The sequence below is a fragment of the Erpetoichthys calabaricus genome, chromosome 12 (assembly GCF_900747795.2).
Source record: "Erpetoichthys calabaricus chromosome 12, fErpCal1.3, whole genome shotgun sequence".
NCBI classification, from domain to species: Eukaryota; Metazoa; Chordata; class Cladistia; order Polypteriformes; family Polypteridae; genus Erpetoichthys; species Erpetoichthys calabaricus.
In genome coordinates, this window is record NC_041405.2 from 25,270,025 (window position 1) to 25,296,086 (window position 26,062).

Genomic DNA, 26,062 nt, shown 5'->3' on the forward strand with positions numbered 1-26,062 from the left:
TCAGTAACAAACTTTAATTTTTTTTAAGCTGCATTGTTGTACAATATAACATTTGGGGTAATATAGATAAAAAATTAGTTGTTGAGTAATAATTTCAGTATTAACATGCAAAGCTACTTTTAACATAAAAATTTGAAAATTTGTCAAGATCTTTAGATTGATTCAGAGTAGCACAGCAGTGTGATGTTTTACATTTACAAAACACTTCGAGATGTTTGCATTTTGCCATAGCTTGAAATGCTTAGCTCTCATTTTTCGTTTGCCTATTTTTCTGTGTAGTTTGCTCCCGTAATTGTGAAGCACTTTCTTCACTCTTTAACCCATGTGCGGCAGTACCCTGAGTTCATATTAAAAAGGTGCCTAATTTATAACTTATTTTTCATTGTCCCTTGTAATAGATAGCAGTGGTTGGCTGACATCCTTACCTGGCTGAGATCCATCCATTTTCTAACCTGCTGAATCCTAAATATAGGGTCATGGGGGTCTGCTGGAGTCAATCCCAGCCAACACAAGACGCAAGGCAGGAAACAAACCCCGGGGAGGGCACCAGCCCACCGCAGGGCACACACACACACACAGACACCAAGCACACACTAGGGACAATTTAGGATCGCCAATGCACCTAACCTGGAGCACCCGGAGGAAACCCACACAGACGCGGGGAGAACATGCAAACTCCACACAGGGACAACCCGGGAAGCGAACTTGGGTCTCCTTACTGCGAGGCAGCAGCACTACCACTGTGCCACCATACTGCCCATACCTGGCTGAGATGTTTTTATTAAATGAACAATGTTAGTTGAAGGACATCCCAACTGGCCTGGGCAGTGGTACCTTTCCTGATCAGGATGCTTTTATAAGGGGAGACTGCTTCCCAGGGCCATGTGCTTCCCCAGTACCCTGGGTGGTGACACCCCTCTGCCATGTACACCCACAGGGCTGAATGGGATTTGAGTGTTGGTGTGCAGCCCTGTTGGGGTCCTCGGGTGCCACTAGGGAATACTGTTGGAGTGGAGAATTCTACCTGACCCCGAAGTGTTTCAGGGAAGCAATGCAATAGCACTGAAAATACTTTCGGGTCTGGAATAATGGAAGCTGCTCTACTTCAGTTGGGAAAGTAGTCGGACGAAGCCCATTTGGGTGAAGTAGAGAAGGGGAGAGTCATATAATTGGAGCTGTAGAGTGTGTTAAGGTACTTGTGGCAATAAATCTATTTATTGACATCGGGAAATGTGTCTGTGCTGCTGTGTCTGAGGTTTGGGGTACAGCAACACGCCCCTTGTGGTTCACTCCCTTTAAAGGAATTCTCCTCCCAAATACATTTTATAGTCTATGTTATTTACCTCATTTGTTCTGTAGCGATGGCAGATGAAAATTTTTAATTTCAAATTTTTGTGCAGAACGCACGTAACAAAGTTCCTGATAGAATTGAAGCCTACGGTGACCCAATGCTCGACAACTGCCATCAATATTAAAAATGTCCGCCAAAAAAATCTCACGTTACAGTTGTACGCTCACAACATGCAAAACACATGTATCTTCCACAAACAGGAAGTTCCTTCACACTGGATTGTGCTTTTGAATTGAAGACAAGATTCTTGACCAATGAATGTGGGGTTGTGGGGGTGTTGGGTGGCTTGGGTTGTCTTCATTTGACTTCTACTTGTGCATTTCTGAGAAGCTTCAAGAAGCACAAGGTCAACTCGCCTTTGGAGTTTTATAGACTGCCACTAAATAATCTTGAGGTACTCCTAAAGTGGATATGAATATAAAAGGAATGACAGGAGGGGGTCTGTATTTCAGTTTAAAATTCTAAACTTTCCCTCCTTTTAACTTATAAAACCTTAAATGTCCAAGGCCCTGCTTACGTATCTGAGCTTATCATTACTTCCAAATCAAAGTGCACATTGAGAGTTCAAGATGTTGGCCTATTTAAGATTCTAAGGATTAATAAAATCAGAGTGGGAGGTTGAGCTTTTACTTACAGGGCCCTAAAGTTGTGGAATGATCTGCCTGATAATATAAGAGACTCCCTTTCAGTGTCAGCTTTAAATGTTCTAACTAATTTAGTTTGGCATACCCTGACTAGAGCTGCTGATTAGCTGTGCATACTTCATTTCTGTTTGTTAGTCATATCAAATAAATTTGTAAACCGTTACTAACCCTCCTCTTTTCTGTTTCTTTCCTGGGTATCTGAACGTGGGACTTGGTTGCCACCACTCTACTGCTGGGCCGCTCTCCTGCATGTGGAAAAGTCATCTCAGATAATGGGCCATTGGAATCATTGGATGGAACGATTCTCTCATCGGATTGGACGGCCAGCACAGACTCTACTATAGAAAACCCAGGAGTGGGTTGGTGGCCAGTTGGCTGAGGTCTACAGGACTGTGATGTTATTTTTGGATTTCTCTTTTTACGATTTTAATTTCTACCGTTGTTCATCGGTTAGTTAATGGCCAGATATTGTTGGTTCCTATTGACGTTTAATTAGTCTCTACCTTGTTTTTTGTGTGTTTTAACAAATCTGCATTTATATGTGTGCCAGTTCTGTATTTAGTAATTAGTATAATCTGGAATTGTATTTTAACTGAGATTTGTTCACAACACTCTGCGCCTGCACTCAGTGAAGAGCACTATACCAGAATAAGCTGTATTGTATTATTATTGTATTTTAATGCCTGTTTGTGTCCGAGTATGTTCCACTTTTGTTTTATTTAACAATATTTTAGAAAAATGCATGTATTTGGGATGTTGTAAGCATACAATCTGATGACTTGACATATGTGATATAAGCACCATTTTATATTGATTTGCATTTGTCCAGCACTTGTTCCCATAAATGCACATTCTATCACAAACTTTTTCATCTCCATTCAGTATGGAAACATGAAATTAAACATTTTTATCGACCATCAGTACAAACTATATGGGGTAAGAGTATCAGTTTTGGGTGGACTATTCGTTAAGGTCGAATGTTGGTTATAGGGAAGGTGAGGAGAGTGTGCAGATTGTTACACTGGAATCAGGATAATAAAGACTAAACCCTGGGCAGAGTGGCTCAGTGAAAGTGGTCTGGAATCTGTGCAGGAGGGTCATTGTGTCTGAGACACTATAAAATGAGAGCAGTCCAGCAGGATAGTCCAGATACACCCCTATTCTTAGACAGCGCGGGGCACTTATTTCAATTTTCCTACTGTTGTGCCATACAGCAAAGCAGACATCTGAGCAAAACAAGCTCCAGGATATGTCATTGCATCCGAGCAGACACTCCTTATCTACTCCTTTCCTACCAATTCCTTTATATGCAACTGCAATATCTGCTCCTCGATTCCACTCCACTTCCCAGTAGCAACGAGTCCCGGATAGACTCTCTCTGCAGAGGACTTGTTCATAAAGGTCAAATCTGTCAGGGTGATTAAGATGGAACTGCATGTCTTGCCATGCCGTCACCTTCTTGTTCTCATCTGACAAACAGAGGTTTTTATTTGCTGTGTTGGGGTCCAGTGTGAGATCACAAGCATCTGAAAGAATAAGAAAACCAAAGAATGCTAAAGAATTACAAAAGTGGGAGTGTTAATAGAGGCTTACCATCCAAAGATGAACCAATAATAAATGTTAATATAAAGCTAATTCTTGGTAAATATTTGTAATATACTTAGTATTAGGTACACCTTTGCATACAATTAACTATTGAATCAGTGACTGAATCACAAATAATAACTGTGAGATTCAAAAAAGATTTAAGCAGCTTTGGATTAAACAGAGTAGTAGATAATGTGGTCAATGTATAAATAATGACCTATCAATCAAAAGCCATTTAGCTAACAGTGGTCCTGTAATAGGGGTGGCATGGTGGCGCTGCTGTCTTCCATTAAGGAGACCCGGGTTTGCTTCCCGGGTCCTCCCTGTGTGGAGTTTGCATTGTCTCCCCGTGCCTGCATGGGTTTCCTCCAGGTGCTCCGGTTCCCTCCCACAGTCCAAAGACATGAAGGTTAGGTGCATTGGCGATCCTAAATTGTCCCTAGTGGGTGTGTGTGTGTGCACGCCCTGCAGTGGGCTGGCGCCCTGCCCGGGGTTTGTTTCCTGCCTTGCGCCCTGTGTTGGCTGGGATTGGCTCCAGCAGACCCCCGTGACCCTGTTTTAGGATATAGCAGGTTGGATAATGACTGACTGACTGGTCCTATAATATGAAACAGACCACTGAAACAGAGGAGGCAAGCAAAATCTCTGTCCAAAGCTTTAAAGAACACTGCAGGGCCAATTGGTGCTGCACCTCCGCTAGAAAGTGTTGTTTTCATTTTTTAGTGATGTGTTTGCACTTGCAGTTCGAGGTAGTGAGGAAAAGGTCATCAAAACTACTCCAGTTGCGCAATATTTCTCAGATATCATATGTCTTTGTTTCTTATCATAACTAATTGATAATATCGATACACAATCATTTATCTCTATAATCAAACTTTATATTAAAATGATATTTTCGCACTTAGGGAGGTTGAAAACGGTGGTGGAATTTTTTCATGATTACATATGCATTACCTACTTTAAATAGAAAAGAGTTATAGTCACTTAAAACATAGAAAAAGTGTTGGTATTATATAATATTTGTTGCAATAAATTGCTATAGGTAAGACTACATTTAGCTACATTTAATTATGATAATGATGATGGAAATAAAAAAAAATCATAATATTAAATGTATTACCAGGAACATGACGGGGACGTAGCAGCTTATTACATCTTTATATTTACATGGCATGGGCGGCACGGTGGCGCAGTGGTAGCGCTGCTGCCTCGCAGTTAGGAGACCCGGGTTCACTTCCCAGGTCCTCCCTGCGTGGAGTTTGCATGTTCTCCCCGTGTCTGCGTGGGTTTCCTCCCACAGTCCAAAGACATGCAGGTTAGGTGGATTGGTGATTCTAAATTGGCCCTAGTGTGTGCTTGGTGTGTGGGTGTGTTTGTGTGTGTCCTGCGGTGGGTTGGCACCCTGCCCGGGATTGGTTCCTGCCTTGTGCCCTGTGTTGGCTGGGATTGGATCCAGCAGATCCCCGTGACCCTGTGTTCGGATTCAGCGGGTTGGAAAATGGATGGATGGATGTTCAATGTTTACATGTTATTGTTAAACTGATGATGTATTCATTAAAATAAATGAATAATACTTATTGAAAGAATATACATTGTATTGAATACAGTTTTTAATATTGTGTACTCATTTATATTTCCATGATGCAAAAAATTTGGATGGTTGTTTAAATAAAATAATACTTCTGGTTGAGTAATTTTTCTCAAATTTCATATCTGTTTGCTTTTTATCATTATAAATATCTATACAAAATTTGAATCATCTATCTGTAATCCATATTAATAACCGAGAATGGTAAACCGGAAGGCACGGACGCAGGTACATGGCGATGGGACCATGAGACATAGTGCGCAGGCGCCTACAGCGCGTGTCTCATAAACCGCAAGCGAAGTCTGATCCACCGCGAATGAAGGAGTCACAGCCCAAAAACGAAAGAGCTCAACTAACGTGAATGAGAAATGAAGCAACAACGCTCTCATAGCTAACGACTAACGACACAGCCACACAAAAAATAGGATTCTGCGCTGCACCCCAGAGTCGAACGGAAGAGGCTACGGAGTCCCCACAGGTCCACAAAGATAGTACAGAAGGCGCGTGAAAGTACAAAAGGCGCATGCGCCTACAACGCGCTTCTGAACTAAACGTCCACACACACAGCATGGTCCGGGTAATGAGAATAAACGAACTCTCTGTATTAAACGTACGGCATCCTCACATGTCCAAACCATATAGCATATGTGAATCACATTACAGTGATGCATTATTAACAGTACAACCACAGAAAGCGCTCCGTATTAACTGTAAGTGCAATTATCCATATTACTAACGGTAGACAACATATAACTAATGGAGTCCCGGTCACGGCTCCGGCTCCAAAACGAAATTTTTCAACTAACGGACATACAGAAACGAGCCCGCCTGAATACAATTAATGAACACACGCGCCTCTCAAACAGCAGAGGCAATAGATAAACGTCAAAGAAAGGAACGACAAACAGCCTCTAAACAATTCCGCCAATTAGCTGACAACGCATTCTGTAATGCGTCCACTATTAATGAACATTCATTTGGATTAATGAATATCATTTGCTGTCATTGTCATTCACTTAACTTCCCTGAACAAACAACTGGCAATACAACTAATGAGTTTACACGTTGTTGTCAAAGGGGTCAGGTTAGACTGCCTCCTTTAGATGAATATCCTGAATATCTACGGATGTTTCTAACTAACAATGTACCCGAAAGTAAAAAACATTATGGACTGCATTAGATCCTACAATAGTTCATTTGCTTTTGGATCTACCGGGGTAAATATCAGGCCACCAGCTGGCAATGGCCCATACTGCTTTTGCGTATGTGGACAAATATTACATCGGATTGGAACAGTGCACCCTGAGCCAAATCACGAACGCAAATATGCACAGCTCTACGTGTTAGATCCAGATGACGCAATCTATCAACGATTTTACTACAAATGTTGCGTATAAAGAAGTATTCCAATAGATCCTTCTAATGTGCCATGCTATGGGTTCTTTACTTCCTTTGTTCGTCATCTACACCTTTACACTCCAATATATCTCATACATTCATCAATGTATTTTGGGTTACCCAACCCCGGGGGTAGGCGAACGAAGCGAACAGGGGGCGGAGCCCCCTTGTTATAACTATAGTTTACTTGAAAATTTGCTAAAGTATTCAGTTAAAGTACCACTTCTGGTTGCGTGATTGTTCTCAAATTTCATATTTACTTATTTTTCATCATTTCTAATATCCACACAAAATTTTAATCATATATCTTTATTTATAGCCATAGTTTACTTGAAAAAATCTGAAATATGTTCAGTTAAAGTACCACTTCTGGTTGCCGGAAGTGGCCCAAAAGTTGATAGGATTCCTTATTTTTGATTTAACCCTTATCCGGCCAAGGTGGGTCCAGCGGACCCATTCATGCATTTGGCCAGAGGTCCTAACCAAACCCATACCCAAAAAATTAAGAAAATATTAGAATTCCTCAGTAACCATATATACCACATAATACTAGTAAAAAAAAATTCTGTGACGTTGTTAATGATGTAAAAAAAATGTTTTTTTATTGTACTGACATAGATGGCCAACCCAGGTCCATTGGACCCAAAGCATTATTTCCACATTTATGCATAAATGACATCATATTTTTAGTCATTTATAATTAGTAACACTTGACAGGTGATGGATCAGAGTCCTGCCCAAGCACGTCAGCCTTTTGCCTAATCCTGGTGGGATAGCCTTTAAGTTTCAAGAACCTTCCTACTGAATGCAGTCCATGGTGGACTAATTTGCCTGCACAGCCCTCAAATGTACTTGAATGTTACGCCATTTTCTAACATGTTTATTACTGAGGAACACATTTTTAGGAGTAATGAGAGTTAAAGAAATAAATAATGGCAAACTTACACTGCAAGAAATGATCTCTGCTTTCGGCCATCGGTGACTCCAACAAGTATACTGACGATTGACTGACTTAATAAAAAAGAAAGGTGTAAAGTTAATATGGGGAAGGGCAGTGCAACAGCTCTTCTTGAATTCTCCACATCTTCGTTCATTAAATTCGCTCTTGTCAAGAATCTCAAGTCTTTAAACCTTAACAATTAGAGAATTTCCCTTACCGTCCATACATATTGAAATTTTATTCTGTCTGAAAGAACAGGCCAATTAGTGAGACGGTCCAGTACGATGGTCACCTACTGTTTAAAGAATTCTGATAATTTGCAGAATAACAGCAGGCACTTCAGTTGCATGGATTTGCACTCAATGTCATTGCGTTCATTGGAAGGTCAAGCATTAATGCACTCCTTTCACTTACTGGATGTAATTATTGTTACAATGGAAATGAAAAGTGCTAATTTACAGTATCATTTATCCCTCAACCCTGAATTAGATTAAGCAAGTTTATGTGATTTTAATTTTACCAGTTATTGTTGAGTAGAACTAAATTGCTAATTAAATTCAAAGTCTAAGCCCAATAGACAGTAATTCAGACCAAGTGTAGTTTACATACAGTACACATTGCTATCATTCTAAAAGCTGCTCATAATAAATATAAGAACGTAAGTTTGTAACAGAAATACATTTATGTACTTGTGGGTTAACATTTGCTTTATTTTATAATACTGTAGCATTGGTGGCGAGCGCAGCAATGGAGGAATCATATGCTTTGAGGTGGCTCACTAGCCTTAAAAGAGCCATGTAAAGGGCAAAGAATCCATTTATTGCAGTGCTCAGCGCCAACACTACATTGGCATCAGAAGTGGGATGAGAAGCCCTACAGTCTGACTTAGCAGAGTTGGCAGGTGCTTCGAGACCAAAAAAAAGAACCTGCTTGGCTCTTCAGAGGAAGTGCTGGAGAACTTAGAGGCTCAAATTCGAAATCTGGAGTGCTGGGATTTGGAAGGACTCGCTGGGGATGGCAAATTCATTGGGAGGGCACAAGTTACGTCAGCCAGGAATGAGTCACACAAGTATGAGCTGGCATTGCATCACCAGTGGCAGGAGAGAATATATAAATGAAAAGTCTTTAAAATCACATGTTTTTCCAACTAGTGTGGCAGAAGAAGAGCAGTCCTTTTTAGGATAGTGAGCCACCTCAATATAAAGAGCAGAGAATCCATCCATTGAGGCACTCGGCGCAGATGCTACAATACTGTTGAAAGAATGGAATGGAAAACAGTAAAGAAAGGAACAGTCCATTAAAAAAATGTCTCTAAGAGGCATCCATAGCTGTACCTGTAAAAAACGGTATAAGTACGTGTAATTGTTTTTCTTTTTTGAAGTGAACAAAGGAAGTAAAAGTGAGATCAAGGCCAAAAGGATTACACATATATAAACAAAACACCTGGACGTGTATGGCGCAGTCCGCTCTGCTCATGTTCAACCACAGCCTCTAGATGGCACACGCATGCACTTTGACATTTTTTTGCCTCTTGCATGTGCCTCACTTCTCAGTACAAACGACGTGTGTCTGTGTGTATGTGGGTCTATGGAACAGTCGACTCAGCTCACACTCAACAACAGCCACAGGAGTTGATGTGAATTCTACGGAAGATGTAGAAGCATATACAAGTGTGACTTGCTCTTAGTGAGATGGTCCATGCATGCACTTTTAAATTTTTTCGGGGCTTGCAGCACCTTAGTTCTCACTATGTGTAAGAGCCAATCTTAGAAGGTAATGCTTTAAGTAAAGTCATATTAGTGTTTGCTTAGTCATAGCCATAGACAATGGTATAGCCTTTTTCTCTCTCTAAGTTATTATGAGATAGAACGTTTTTGCTATAACTAAGATACAGTGTGCTAATTGAGTCAGTTGTTGTTTTGAACAAACAGACAGACAGGCAGAGATATACAAACAAACAGGGAAGGCACATGTACTGAAAGAAAAAGCACTGAATAAGCTCACCCGCTCTAACATCACCCCTCCCCCGATCTGGCTCTCTAAGTAACAGCGCAAGTACAGACGCAAACCAAGTGTAATCAAGAGTTACCGGTTCGATCCCCACTCACTCCTCTATTTGCCGTTTTCAGTAGTAAGCAGCTGTTTTTGTTAATATTATACAGTACACACATGCACTTGGTTTGTGTCTGTACTTGTGCTGTTACTTAGAGAGTCAGATCGGGGAGGAGGGGTGATGTTAGAGTGCGTGAGCTTATTCAGTGCTGCAGGAACAACGCACATGTTGATTTTTTTTTTCTTTCAGTACATGTGCCTTCCCTGTTTATTTATATATTTCTGCCTGTCTGTCTCTCTATTACGCAGTGCTCTGTCTGTCTGTGTGTTATGGATCTTGAAAAAATAAGTTATAAGGACAGTTGTTCATGTTAATTGCAGTCTCAATTGTTAAAAAAATATTTTAAAAGGAGCATCCCACATGAAAATATAACAATCTCATTAACTGACAGTGCATACCAATTTATAAATTTTATGTCCGTTTGAGGTTAAAAAGAAAAAAAGAAGTAACACTTTATCCCCAGCGGGGAATTGAACTCATGTCTTTGAGGCACAGTAAAGCTGCTGCGCTCTGAGAGACAAATCTTAACACGCTACGCCATGGAAGCTAATGTTTAGTTCTTGAAGCTTTTGTGAAAGTGCTTATTTGATCATTGGAACTCAGGCTTTACACATTCTATAGTTTATGCCTACATTTTGTAACATTACTAAAATATGAAAAAGTTTCTGTTTTAACACATGAAATGCGTGTGTTCCAAATAACGATCCATTATTTCCACTCTAAAACTCTACTTCACTCCCAGATAATCAATCAAGGCATGAGCTGGGAAAAGTTCGTGAATGTTCTAAGTCAGAGGGGTGATGGAATAGCCGGCTGCTGGCAGCTTGTCTTTATCAGCACATTTAGAGGACAAAAGACGCTGGCGGAGAGGTGTGAACGGATTTAAGAAGCGATTTAAGGTGGGCCGGATCTACGAGTTTTTTCATAGACTCTGGTAATTCTAGTGTTAAAATTGTCCAAAATGTACCAGGGGCAAGATCTAACTTGTGAGCATTGCAATCTAGGTTCAGCCTCACTAGGCCATATATTTTGGGATTGCAGCAAAATTAATATAACTTTGAACAAAACTCTTTGGTATTATTTCTAGTTTGGTGTTGAAGTAATTTGTCGTATAAGTTCTGCAAATTTTATCTGCTTGATTGTACTAGTTCTTGTTACCTTCTTGAAATAAAATTAATTAAGAAAAATAAGACAGTTGATGGATGGGGTAGTGGAGTTGCTGAATTTCCTGTAATGTGCATGATGGGGTGTTTTGGTGTGTCTTTGTGTGGAACTTAAGCACATGGAAACAGAAGTGATTTTATTGGTGTGGTGTAGATTACGTGCTTTACAAATAGGAAAGAAAATACTTCAATACCTCCCAAAAACTCTTTAATGAGTTTTGTGTTTTGCAAATATGAAATTACTGCGGTGGGTTGGCACCCTGCCCAGGGTTGGTTCCTGCCTTGTGCCCTGTGTTGGCTGGGATTGGCTCCAGCAGACCCCCGTGACCCTGTGTTCGGATTCAGCGGGTTGGAAAATGGATGGATGGAAATATGAAATTATTTGCAAAATAAATTTCAGGGTTCAGTTAGTTTCACTGTGTACAAACTGAAACTTGCCTGCGTCACTCATCACTACCTATGGATGACACCTGGTGATGGAAGTCTGAGGTAACTCACCTGTCCAAACATATTTCTCAAAATCCCACTGGTTGATCTTATCCAGATGTTTCTTGAAATTGGCCAATTCCTTCCTCAGGTTTTCAGAAGAGAATTCCGTAATAACCACAATGCTGAGAGACTCTCCATCTTCAGGAGAGGCACAAAGAGTTGAAAAAGTCTGCATGAGGAAAGAAAAAGGTGAGAGGACTTCAGAGAGGTGAACTGAAATGAAGAGACATTCTTCTGTTATTAAGGGCCTAAGAGGCCTTGTCAAGTCTCCCCATTACTTCGTCTAAGTGCTCTCTGGTCCCACGTGCCCTGGTGTATTCATATTCCCTCAAAAGTTAGCCACTGACCTGGAGGAACAGAATATGGTCATCTGTCTCTGAAAGCTCAGCCAGTGCAGTGTCTCTCTTCTTCAGCTCCTCAATCTCTTTCTCCAGTCGCTCTATGAGCCTTTCAGCCTTCTCCACATCTCTCTTCTCTCGTTCTCTGATTTGCTCTGTCACTTTCTTGCAGGCTTCCTCAACAGAGAGGATGAGATCAGTGAAACATTTCTCATTTTCTCTCACCTCCTTATCTGCTGATCTCTGATTGAGAAAGTAAAACATTTACATATAGTTAAATCAGAAGACAAGCCTCATGGACTTGTTTGTCTCTTTTGTCATATGTCTTACTTTTGCATGTTCTAACTCTCTAGGAGTTTGTGCAGCCATTTTAATGATTGCATGGTTGATTAATTTTGATGGAAATGTGCATTTCTCCCTGTAATTCATTTCCAGGAACAAATGGAGACATGAATAGAGGTTAGAAGCATATACTGATACAGCAAGTTGCCGTACCCACCACATGATGAACCACCTCAGGATCCCAAATTAGGACCCGACTGCAGCCGCGCAGTGGGTGACACCTCAGCATTATACTAGTTCGAAAAGAATGGTGTGAGGTTTTTTTTTTTCAGTGGCTGGAGTGCCAATCTCGCTACCAACTCCTGACTTTTCCCTTGTAAATTGGAGGACCTGATGCAGATTAATGTCATACCCAGGACAGAGCAATTACAGGGTAAGGGTTTTGCTCAAGGGCCCAATGCAGTGGAATCACTTCTGGTATTTACGGGATTCGAACCAGCAACCTTCCTACTGCTGGAACAGATCTCTACCCTCAGAGCCACCACTCTGCCTACAGGACATCAGGCTTATTCAACATATTTAGATTTTAGTAGAACCTGGATCTGCTCCTCTCCTGTGCTTACATTCCAGAATCCAGACCCATTCTTCCTGCTGAAACTTGTGTACCTTTGTGTTTAGCATTTTTGTGGTTTCTCTTCACCATACATCCTGTATGATTAATTAATTCTAAGCCTTATGGTCTTTATATACCCTCCTCAGATGAGGCAGCATGGTGGTGCAGTGGGTAACGCTGCTGGCATTAACCTCTAGAGTCCTGGGTTCACATTAAGTCAAGTCAAGTGTTATACCATCCATACATTGTATTGCAGCATACAGTGACATGAAATAACGTTCCATGGTGTAACATATTAATCAATACACACGTGCAAGACAGATAAGGGACTATACCATACTATAAATAAATACTTTAAATAATAACAAAAAATAATAAAAATTACAGAAGTAAGATATTAAACAATTGTACTACAAACAAATAAACTACTACAATAGAAGCAGGTCTGAGAGCAGGGGGACAGCACAAAGTCCCAATATAAAAGGGGTAGAAGCTGTTGCAGAATCTGGCAGAACTGTCTCAGATGCTACAGAAACATATGGTAAGTTAGAAAACCTTCTGGAGGGGTGGTATCGGCCCTCTATAATGCTAAAGCTTAATAAATGTGTCTTTAATGGAGGGCAGAGAGGTCCCAATGATCTTTTCTGGTGTGTACACTTTGTTGTAATACCTTACGATCAGAGACACTGGAGCTCCAGACAGTGATGCAGCTGGTCAGAATGTTCTCAATGGTGGACCAGTAGAATGTGCTGACTATGGGAGGGCTTGCCTTCTTCAACCACCAAAGGAAGTGCAGACACTGCTGCGCTGTCTTAGTTATGGAGGTAGCATTAATTGACCAAGTAAGGTCAGCTGGCAGGTGCACATCAAGACCTTGGCCCAGGCACTATTTGCATCTGCCTTGTCTAAGGCTTAGTCGACTTTACTTCAGCAAGGGTGGTGAAATATACCAACTATCCCTTGTAGGGAGACACTATCTAAATCTACCACTTTAGACTATTCTAAAGAATTTGCTTGAAGAGCATGTTATTCTGCTAAGCTCTCTTTCTCTCTAATCATGTTAGTTGGCTGAGAAATGTGTTGATCTCAGCTTAGATTGCCAACTTCCATCTTAATGGTACTGGTCCTAAATTTGACCAGTAGGGTCAGAGTCTGTTAATCATTTGACATTTTGTAAATCAAAAATTATACTTACCATCTAGAAAGGCTCACCTATGTGTTTCTGGGCACTAGATAGATAGATAGATAGATAGATAGATAGATAGATAGATAGATAGATAGATAGATAGATAGATAGATAGATAGATAGATAGATAGATAGATAGATAGATAGATAGATAGATAGATAGATAGATAGATAGATAGATAGATAGATAGATAGATAGATAGATAGATAGATAGATAGATAGATGATAGCAAACAGCATCTCAGGCACTTAATGTCCAACACAGGTGCAGAAATGTGGTCAATGGCAGACACTGCAGTAGATGCTAGGAATGTCCAGTCTATGAGCTGACAGTTTGTAGTCAGTTGCATCATCCATTGAGATCCTTCATGGAAGGAACCATCCATCCATCTATTACCCAACCCACTATATCCTAACTACAGGGTCACGTGGATCTGGTGGAGCCAATCCCAGCAAACACAGGGCGCAAGGCAGGAAACAAACCCCGGGCAGGGCGCCAGCCCACCACAGGGAAGGAACCACATTAATACAAATGGAAGAAAGCATTGACTAAAAAAAACAAAAAACACCACAATGGACCATGGTACATTTCATTACTCCTTCTACTTTGGTGGTCCTTGAGAATGAGCGCCAGGCATAACAGGTTTTATCTTGTCACAGCCAGCATTGTACCATTCTGACATCTTTGTGAGCACTGTGTGTCATGAAACAAAGACTAATCATTTGGCTGCTATCAGACTTGATTAGTAGTTTATTTAATTAAGGAACATGCTAATTGTGAATTTGTGGGTGTTACTGTGCTGGCAGTAGCAGCATGCTCAGATCACTGTTACACTGGGGACTTTCAGCCAATTAAATATTCAGCAAAAGTGTGTCAAGAAATTACTGGGGCTCCATTATACCAACAGCAATATTACTAATATTTTAATTTGCATCCTTTTTGTTATTGTTGTGTGTGTTAAGACTATAGGGTGATTTATACCATAGGTATTTACTTATTTAAAGAGCTTCTGTAAAAGGTTAAATTTCCCCAGAGGACAAATAAAGTTCTATCTATCTATCTATCTATCTATCTATCTATCTATCTATCTATCTATCTATCTATCTATCTATCTATCTATCTATCTATCTATCTATCTATCTATCTATCTATCTATCTATCTATCATATAGATATAGTTTCTTTCATATCTATTTATCTACAGTATTATTTGTCAGTATCCAGTCATTATCTTATTATGTCGGTCATATCCGTGCAGTTCTGGTGTCAGTTATGAGCATAATGACACATAAAATGACCTGCATCCATCTGCAATGCTGTTTTGGTCACAGAGTCTAAAATTGTTCCTTGTATTTGGTATATTTGTTAGCAATCACTCTCAAAAATTCACTTCACAGTCTATTCGTTCCTTTCGTTATAAATATTGCATTCACGTCATTAAGAAATAAAACCAAACTCACGTTAATTGCCAACACAGCATGTCTGAGCTCATCCACTGTGTTCTGCCTCTCTTCAATTCTCTTCTGATTTTTTCTTATTCTCATTGCAAGTTGAGTCTGTGTGGGAACAGAGAAACGTAGTAGACATTCATTGGGTTTTTGAGCCATCAGTCTGTTTGTACATGAAGAACCACAAGAATGACATCCATTGTGTTTTCTGAGCAGACAAGTCGGTTGTACAACCAAGTGGGCATTGCTTATGTTGTCTAGACTTGCAGTAGTACCATATTAATCCCGCAATTGGAAAACAACAAGACTACATTGACTACATTTTTAATGAAAACCAGAATCCTAGCTTCTGGCTGGAAATCTACTGACTCTCCCTGTCTCTGCAAATGTCTCCCTAACTTAGTCTTACCTGGCCTGTCTGTGGGGTAGATCAATGGATGATCTACAACATACAACATAGAAATACAAACCAAGGTGTAATACTGTGAGGCATACAATCCACACTAAAAATATCATGAATCATTTGTTTCCTAATTTCACAGTTCATGTTGGCTACAAAGTGCGAAGGGCAGTGCCAGTCCATTGCAGGCCATACTCACAAAGTCAATCAGAGCTATTTTTTTTCATTGCTGATTGATTGACAGGCTGTCATTGGATTGTCAGAAAATGTAAGAATTCCCAGAGGAAGCTCAGGGAAAACATTTAAACTCCATATAGCAGGACCTGTGGTGAAGCACATTAGGGGTCCATGGCGGTGCATTGATTTTTGTTTTAAGACAGAGCAGTTCAGACATGTGGGTGTAGGTGTAGCTGGATAGACTTGAGCCCACATTACTCATTGGTACTTCCGTAGGCCAATAAGCTCAGGAGACAAAAAGGGAAGAGAAACAGAAAGAAATGAAAGAGAAGGTAAAACTTTGGAAAAAGGAGGGAGCAGGTCTGGGCTGGAAAAAGTGTGGAGAAATGCGACTTAAATTGCCTACAACTCTCAGCAGCCTTGGTAATATTAAAATTATTGGGCAAATATAGAGGGTGCGGAAGAAGGATAATTAAGTGGTCTCTTTAAAAAGGAGACAGACAGACGTAGAAGGGATCACAATCATTTGCGTATATTTGTTTTGTGCATTACAACTCCAATCACTTTTGAATTAAGGTTTCATTCTTGATTTATGTGCTGTCCTCTTCCTGCTTGTTTGTGTAATTTCATCTGAATCAGTAAACATCTTCACCTGGGGAGCGCTCCCAAAACTTTCATAACATTCAGAAAACTCTTCACTTGGCATCTCAATTCATTCACTCCATCATGCACACCTCTTGCACTGACTGTGTCGTAAGTGTTGATTATTGATCGTCTAGTTTGTAAACTGTTATCGCCATCAGGAGAAGTGGGGAGAGCTTTTGCATATGCATCATTTGTTTAGTACCATATATACTTGCTAATAAGTTCTCCCTCGTATAAGTCAGGGCTTGATTTTACCAAATAATTTCTTGTATTTCATAATGTCGGTCGTATAAGTCGAATGCAGAAAACTCACGCCTGGTGTGGATTTACCTTCTTTTGGTCCTTCTAGCTGCCTCCCATGCGCACGTGTGAGACATAAATTTTATAAAGTAGGTAAGGAGGGGAAGTTAATGTTACAGATATTTTAAATGTGAATACTGGAGGTGGAGATACTATATTGAAGACCTCAGGGCCCTACACACTGATTAAAATAAAGGGAGGGTGCAGCAGTTACACAAATTAAAGCTAAAACTGAAAATTAGAAGTTAGTCTTCTGAGTGGTGAGAGCTTTTGAATGTCCAGAATTGAACCCTGTGTTTCTTTAAGAGTTTTGTACATAGTTGATTTCATAAAAGACAAGGGGCAGGATGGGAATAAAGGCGAACTGGTGGTTTGTGGGAAAAAGAAGGTTTAAATAAAAGAAAGAAAACGTTTGGGCAAAACCTCTGTGTAATGAGTTTTTGTGTCTGGACACAACAGTAGCGTCTGATTGTTACTGATAGAACGGAGAAGATAATAGTAGTCATTGCAGAGAACTACCGTATTTACTCACGAATAAGTTCTCCGCAGATAAGTCGGGACTTGATTTTACCGTATAATTTCTGGTATTTTATAATGTTGGTCTTATCTCAAATGTGAAAACTCACGCTATTGGTCCAAGAGATTATAATATGCCAACGCCCACCTGAGAAAGTAATCACGGAGCACACTTGCTTTTGTTTCTATCTATTATGCCTACGTGACCACGCGGTAATACCTGAACTATTCCGAAGCGACGTTTGCACTGTTTTGTGTTTTTTTGTATCTCACACCCTCATACACCTTTATCGTAAGAGCATCCCTTATCTACGATGGAACGTTCAATCAGAAGAAAATATGAAGCTGGTTTAAAATTATTATTATTTTTTTAAATTTATTTATTAATTATTTTTGTAATTATTCCATACAAATAGATCAATTTATAACCAAACAAAATTGAAGACAAATCAAACCCCACCCCTGAGAAGGAGAGCTTAGCCAAAGGAGAATTGCTTAGGGCAAAGGAAAATTGGTTATAAGTGGCAAAATGGTAACTGCGGTGCTGCAACAAAATTCGATGTGTCTGAGAAACTGATGCGAGATTGGAGGAAGCAAGAAGATATAAAAAAAAAAAAATCAAGTGTCGTATTTTTGAACGGGCGTATAAGTTGGGGACTGAATTTATGATCGATTTTTCGGGTTTCAAAATCTGACTTATATGTGAGTATATATGGTAATCATTACAATTTACTTAATATAGTATACTGTATTATTCTTATTATATCTTCATCATTGATTGATTCATTGAGCATCTGTGTATGAGAGTGTGTATTCCAGGTGAAGGCCGGGTGTGTTCTTGGGGTCCTCATAATAAAATAAATAAATACCCACCTTCAGACAGTGTAAATCCTAGCATCCTCACGACCGCTACAAGGAGGTAAAGCAGTTTGGGAGACACCAAGAGGAGCGTTCTGGGCTTATGTAAGTCTCTCAGTGCCGAAGGGTGGGATTAGGAAGATCCCAGCTTGGTGGCATATGAGGAAGCTGGAAAGTTGACAGTGTTTGGTGTTGTCTCAGCCTGGTGCGAGACCCTAGGATGGTGAGCAGAGGAGACGAGATAGAGAGATAGCACTGGAGAAGAGGCAAGGGAGGACACAAACCTGAATGTGTTTTTTTGTGCTCTTTTAAAGGAAATATTTAATGGAATTTATTTACTGGGGGCGGCACGGTGGCGCAGTGGGTAGCGCTGCTGCCTCGCAGTTGGGAGACCTGGGGACCTGGGTTCGCTTCCCGGGTCCTCCCTGCGTGGAGTTTGCATGTTCTCCCCGTGTCTGCGTGGGTTTCCTCCGGGTGCTCCGGTTTCCTCCCACAGTCCAAAGACATGCAGGTTAGGTGGATTAGCGATTCTAAATTGGCCCTAGTGTGTGCTTGGTGTGTGGGTGTGTTTGTGTGTGTCCTGCGGTGGGTTGGCACCCTGCCCGGGATTGGTTCTTGCCTTGTGCCCTGTGTTGGCTGGGATTGGCTCCAGCAGACCCCCGTGACCCTGTGTTCGGATTCAGCGGGTTGGAAAATGGATGGATGGATGGATTTATTTACTGGTTTAATCTTCACATATTATTTTATGGAATATGTTTGTACTGCACTGTTTGCATGTTGCCTGTATGGTATAAACTGCACTAGCACATTTTGCACCAGTCTTTCTTGTTGGTGTCCTCATTGCACTAGTCCATCCCGGTAATGACTATCAATAACCTGAGTTCAAGAAGATGTGAGGGCTGTAGACAACCAGGGGGGATCATGGTACCACAGCTAGGCACAGAACCAGTACCCATGTGCACTGTGGCAAGAACAGAATTTGATATTCCATCCTGCTGCACTGAACATTTTTTTTTTTTTTAAAGAAACTATGGTACCTATCGAACACGGGTAATAGAAGGACTAAAAGATATTTGCTATCTCTTGTTCGATATGTACCATAAGTGCCTTTCCTCTGTATTTCCGAGTGTGCACAATGTCACGGACCACTCATCACAGCATCTTATATCTTTACTAATGTTTCTTCACCGGCAAACCCCCTCTCAAGCGTGTTCCTGTAAAGCCAGCTTCTCAGACTCTTATTATTCTTGAACCGCCTTTGCCGTCTAATGTCTGGTTTTATACTTTCAGTCTTTAAAGGGGACTCTGTCAGCATGCATCTATGATGTTCAGGGCTGGTCCCATGCTTCCTGGTTGCTTTTAAGAGCCTTTCCAACCCGGCACTGAGAAATGAGGACACACATTCTGCAAGGGGTTGTTGCAAAAAAAGTGTTAAGTGCTTTTATTTAAAACTAGCCATCCCCTGCGGCTCCACCCACGTAATAGTGAAACAGGACAAACTTTAAAAATCAATAATCAAAAAGGTATTGCTAGCTAAGTGGAGGCAAGGTACACTCCAAAATGCAGAGGTACAACGACTTGAACAGAGGCTGGCACATGAGTGAGGTGGGCCTCGCCTGGCTCCCCACTTCTGACGTCATGCTTCCCTCTCCCCTTGACCCACTGCCTGTGTCTTGGATTAGTGTGAATATATCGCTCCTGCGAGTGAACTACGATTCTTAGCATGATGAGAGAAGTCACGTAGTTACTTAGTTCTCTCATTCGCTAGCTAAGCAGAAGTAAGGTACGCCATGAAGCTGAAGTGTGACTGAGGAGGGCCCCACCTCCCTCCCCTCGGACTGCTGCGTTTCTCTCAGATTCGCAAAAATAAATCAGTACTGTAAGTGAACTATGATATTTAGCGGAATGAGAGAAGTCTCAAAATCAACTGAAATGTTCAAGCAAATTATAGAGAAAAACCCGATCTAAATCTGTTAAGTAGTTCTCTCGTGAAAAGCGGACATACATACAGACAGACAGACGTTGGATTTTATATATATATAGAGATCAAATCCAAAACAAATAGTGCAAATGGTGCAGTGAATCACATTTCTTCAATAAATAAATAATCCATAAATACGGTGACAAATTGCAGAAGTTTAAAATCCCATATAAACGAGGTTAAAATCCTCCTTTAAAAAACTCACGAGCCCTAATGCTTTCATCTAAAACTGATATCTTCTCCATTTGCCCCAAGTGGGCTCTTGCAGTCCTCATGATGTCTGTTTCTGGCTCCGGTCCCCATTTCCGGGCCTTCAGCAATTATGGGGCACCACACTGAGCTGCACATGTCTCCCACTGCCAGTTCCTCAGCGTCTACAGGGGACATCGCATATCGGACCCCTCCAACTCCCTGGAAGTCGCTCAATAGGAGCACCGTTTCCCTCAGCCTCAGGATCCTGCAACCCAGGACTCACACCCGACCATCTGCATCCATTCTCTTCCATATGGGTTCTCCAACTCTGGTCTCTCTTTCTCTTTCATCTCCTTTTAAACTCTGTTCTCTCTTTCTGATCTTTTTCTCTTTTCTGTTCAGTCCTTTTTCCTATCTTAACCCGCCCTGCTGTGCAGCCTCCTTTTATCATGTGACCTAATTGGACACAGGTGTGATATGCCTCTCCCTCTGAGGGCACCTGACTGACAATCACATTTGCACGCATATTCACGACCAGCCAGGCACCCCAAAAATCCCTAGAGTGGAGCACTCGAGCACACCCGAACCGATTCCGAGTCCTCACATTCTCAGGGCAGAATTATTTAGTTAAAACTTGCACAATGTCACAGACCACTCAACATAGCGTCTTACATCTCTCTCTATATATAAAATCCATCGCCTGTCTGTCTGTACGTCTGTCTGCTTTTCTATAATTTGCTTGAACATTCTGGTTGATTTTGTGACTTCTCTCAACGTGCTATGAATCATAGTTTGCTTGCAGGACTGATATATTCGTGCTATTCCAAGACAGAGGCTGCGGGCCGAGGGGAGGAGGAAGCGTGACGTCAGGAGTGGGGAGCCAGGCAGGGTCTTCCTCACTCACGCGCCAGCCTCCATTCAAGTCAGTCTACCTCTGGCCTTGTTTTGGAGTGTACCTTGCCTCCGCTTAGCTAGTGTGGAACGAGCCCCGGACACAGACAGGCAGACATGTTATTTTGCACCACCACATGTTTATTTACACTACTAATATTTACAAGTCTTTAAGTGCTCCACAAATCCCAATCTTCCCCAAAGTCCAGGCCAACCACACTGCCTTCTCTTCGGACCGCCTCCTTCTCTCTTTCTCTCTGACCTCGTCCTGCTTCCACCCGACTCCAGCCTCGAATGAAGGGAAGCGGCCCCTTTTATCCATACCCGGATGTGCTCCTGGTGTCCACCGGCAATCTTCCACCCGACACGCCCCAGTGTGGAGGAAGTGCCGGCTGTCTCCCCGGAAGCACTGCAGGTGTTCCCTCTCTTCTTCCCCCCAGCACTTCCTGGTGTGGCGGAAGTGCTGGGGTCCAGGGTCCTCTGGCGGTGACCACGGGCCTCTACATGATTGAGCTTCTAAGCCCTGTACCCGTGGCCCCCAATACAACCAAGGCGGTCGCCCCCTCGTGGTCTGGAGGAGGCATGAGCCCTTCTCCTGTCTCCCTGGGCATCCCAGCCGGGTAGGAATCCCAGCCGGGTGACATACTAGAATACCTGTTTGTTTATTGATCTTTAAAGTTTGTTCTGTTTCACGACTAATAGGCCGTAGCCTTGGGGGACGGCTAGTCTTTAATAAAGTTTCTTCACCAGCAATCCCCCTCTCGAGGACGTTCCCTTAAGGCCTGCTTGTCAGACTCTCGTTAATTTTGAAGCGCCTTCCTCACCTCCTGTCCAGTTTTATACTTGCCATCTTTGAAGGTGACGCCCTCATACACCTTTACTCCTGCTTGCATGTTTCACACTCGCGCTCCGTCTTTCAGTTACGTCACCAAAGCCAAACTGGCCAATCAGATTTCGCTGAAGGACCTTAGCGTTCTAAAACAGGAGTTTTATGAGCAGTAAATACAAGCTTTAGGTGCACAAGTGGACTGGAATGAAGCCCAACTAATGCTGCTCATACCTATGGTTCCATATTGAAATACTTGCTTCAACTTTAAAGTGAAATGAGAGGGGTTGTCATAAAATGTGGCTAATTAATGATAAGAAAACTGAATTTAAAACTGTGTTTCAGAAACTCTTCCTTTTGTCAAGAGTATCTTAAGTAGTCAAGCCCACTCACCTGTTTTACCTTCCTTTCCTTCTCTGGCTCCACCACTTCATGTTGGCCATGTCCTATCAGCACACACTGAACACAGATACACTTCTCATCTGTTCTGCAAAAAAAATCCAAATTTTTATGATGCTCGGTGCAGAGTTTCTGTGCCAGATTTTCATTTGGGTCAATCAGCCGGTGAGCCTGCCAAGTAGGAACTTGATAGTGGGGCTGGATGTGCTCCTCACAGAACGAGGCCAGGCATGTCAGACAGGACTTCACAGCTCGGTGCTTCTTCTCCATGCAGGCATCACAGCCAACATTCCCCGGCCCAGTTTCCTTCCAAGAATTATTGAAATCTGCTTCCGGTTTCTGTAATGTCTGGATTACTTCAGCCAGCACAGTGTTGTGACACAGACTGGGCCTTGTGCTGAAGTCCTCCTTGCACCGCGGGCAGTTAAAGACACCTGCCTGAGGCCAGTAATCAGTGATACACCCCTTACAGAAGTTATGTCCGCAGGGGATAAGGACGGGGTCCTGCAGGGTCTCCTGACAGAGCGAGCAAATAATCAGATCCTGTAATTTGAGCACGACTGCTTCTGCCATCGTGTAGGAGTCCATCTGGAGAAATGAAAGTGAAAGTAGCTGTTTTCCAAACAAGAAAAAAAAAAGAAAAAGGTGGAGTTTTGAGCTGAAACTCGGAGCATAAACTGACGACTTGTGTGGCCGTGCAGCACAAACACGACACACAGCCTCCACTTTGTACAGCTTCAAGCCTTGTTAGATATCATCTATGGCACTTCTCATTATTTGTGGAAAGAAGATATGAAACCTTTCTTCTTAGATTCCCTAAATTATTATCAACTGCATTTATACAAATAACAATAATAAATAATAACATTAAAATGAATTAAAAAAATGAATAATAAAAATCAAGTAGCATCCGGAAACCTACTTTGATATAGATAGATAGATAGATAGATAGATAGATAGATAGATAGATGTGAAAGCCACTGTATTAATCAATAATTGATTGATTGATTGACTTTCTTTCTTTCTTTCGTTCTCTCTCTCTCTCTCTCAGGTGGATCATCAGCATTATCTGGAAGTACTCCCAGGTGTGGTGGAAGCCCAAAGTAGGGCTCAGTAGCTCCCCCTGGTGGCCCCCACAGAAACTAACAGGGATGTGATAAACTCCAACTCCCATGGACCCCTATGGGAATCCGAGGCACTGCTGCAGCCTAGGGGTTCTACCATCTAGCACTCCAGGGGAGGCAGTGCCATGTGCACATCTGCTCCCCCGGTCCTTCCCTTACAACAGCCTCCTGGCCATCCGTCAGTCACAAATTTACGGTGAGACAGATAGATGGATTTTAATTTTAGTATAGATAGATAGATAGATAGATAGATAGATAGATAGATAGATAGATAGATAGATAGATAGATAGATAGATAGATAGATGTGAAAGGCAATTTATTATTCAATAATTGATTGATTGACTGATGCGAATGGCACTATATGACATATAGATAGTTAAAAATGAAAGGCACTATATTATAGATTAATTGATTTATAAATGTGAAAGTCACTATATGATAGATTGACTGATTGATGTGACAGGCACAATATAATAGATAGATAGATAGATAGATAGATAGATAGATAGATAGATAGATAGATAGATAGATAGATAGATAGATAGATAGATAGATAGATAGATAGATAGATAGATGCACTATATAACAGAGTTAGTTTCTATAAGCTTAGCTTGTTAGGAATAGTTAGAAACACACTACTAACAGTTTACTGTAAGCGCAACTGCATTTGACCAAAATTACCACAGTTCTGCCACTTTTAGTTTGCTTCCTAGGACAGTTCCAGCAATAGTTGGGCTCATTTTCAAATAATTCCTCACTCAAAATATCTTTGTTTTAAAAGTTTTAGTAAAATTCAAAGAAAACAGTTCACAGAAAAAAGAGAAAAAATGGATATTGCAAAGAAAAGGAAAGTTCTTGTTTAAGTGGACAGTGCTGCCTTAGCTGTCTGTCCTCTCTCCCTCCAGACATCTTTGCTATTATTTAAATGTGCATTTGAACAAATGTTTAGGAAATTATGAGTAGACTGATGGTTAAGTTTAGGTAATCACATGCAAAATGGTTTTGAAGAAGACAAATGAAAACAGACCAAAAGAACAGAATGTAGATATTCAGTTTAAATGTATTTATTAATCAGTTTTGCTTTAACTGAGTTATGGCTAACACAACTTAACATTTTACAGCATTACTTTCATTTTCTCTATAGAAATAAAGGCAAGTCAACAATATGCAAGCCAAAGAGAATAATGTAATTCTATACATATGCATATAGTGAAAGCTCAGTGTTGCCAGAGAGCCCCAAAAACAAATACACACAGACAGTCCTGGGTTCAAATAATGTGTTGTTAATTGCACAAATATCTCAGAAAAGCACCAAAGCACAAGTTCTCTCTCCTCCAATCATCTCTCCTCTCTCCACCACACTGCTCTCCTCCAGCTGTGTGTTACTCGTCCTCCTTCCAGCTCCGACTTGCCTGGACAAAGTGACCCGGGAGTACTTCTGGTGCCAGGACTGTTGCCCATTGGAAGTACTTCCGGGACACACGGAAGTCCCACATAACGGGGAGGACACTTCTCTACAGCAAGCTATTGCAGCACCCACAGACCCCAGCAAGGCTGAGCTGCTGGACTACAACTCCCAGCATTCCCTGCTGGCTCCCAAATGGGTGTTGATCTAAAGGGCCCACTGCCATCAGGTGACTAGTGGGAATAAACACCTCCAGAGGCAGTCATTCCCAGTCCTCCTCTTTTGTCCCGTGCTGGGGAAATTGCTACACACATGCCTGTCCATTTGTCTGGGGCTTCCCACTCAGGTAAGGAACCATCTTTTCTTCTGGCTGAGATGTCCATCCATCCATCCATTATCCAACCCGCTATAACCTAACACAGGGTCATGGGGGTCTGCTGGAGCCAATCCCAGCCAAAACAGGGCGCAAGGCAGGAAACAAACCCCGGGCAGGGCACCAGCCAACCGCAGTGGCTGAGATGTCCATCCATCAATTAGAGAAGCCTTGCCTGGGTGTGACATCCTTCCCTCTTTTGGCCAGAATGCCTTTCTGTCCACTCTAGGCCTCCAGGTAAGGTATCTTCTCAACTCCTTGTCAGAATGCCTGTCCATCCAATGTGCCATCTAATATATATTTATACTTACTAATATATACATATACATACACATATACACGAGAGACGTTCAAAAAGTTTCCACACTTCCATTTAACTCTACTTATTAAAAATTTCAAAAACAAATTACATAATTTTTCTACATAGTCATCTTTGTTTGCAATACAGTTTTCTAAGCGTCGTACCAACTTTTTACGGCATTTCCAATGAAAAAAAAAAATATATATCTATAATGTATATATATATATATATATATATATATATATATATATATATATATATATGTGTGTTTGTGTGTGTAAATACATTCATATACAGCATATAAAAAATGTATATACTAGTCATTTAGACATACATACATACATACATAGTGCCATGTTAAACGTATTCAGATCCTTCTCTAGTTTTACTGAAGTGTGGCAGCTTCATCTTCAGCCATTGCCTGTCAAGAACACAGTTGCCATCTAATTGGCCCCCATTGGTGACTCTTTAATCTGATTTTTCTGGTTAAACATTTGTAAATGCTGCCATCTCAAAGCCAAGGGTGAAAAACA

General features: G+C 41.3%; 1 protein-coding gene across 2 annotated transcripts; it reads right to left on the reverse strand.

Annotated features, from left to right (window-relative positions):
• LOC114661976 (tripartite motif-containing protein 16-like) lies at nt 1-22,909 on the reverse strand. 2 transcript variants are annotated; one of them, XM_051935132.1, is made up of 6 exons: nt 22,320-22,909; nt 15,153-15,248; nt 11,621-11,854; nt 11,283-11,442; nt 7,514-7,579; nt 1-3,521 (listed from the first exon to the last, which is right to left on the reverse strand). In XM_051935132.1, the coding sequence occupies exons 1-6, from the start codon at nt 22,896-22,898 to the stop codon at nt 2,980-2,982; spliced, it is 1,677 nt and encodes a 558-aa protein (XP_051791092.1). In that variant the 5' UTR covers nt 22,899-22,909; the 3' UTR covers nt 1-2,979. The 2 variants fall into 2 exon arrangements, with proteins under 2 accessions (XP_051791092.1, XP_051791093.1); XM_051935133.1 differs by lacking the exon at nt 7,514-7,579.
• Nucleotides 22,910-26,062: the final 3,153 nt, after the last annotated feature.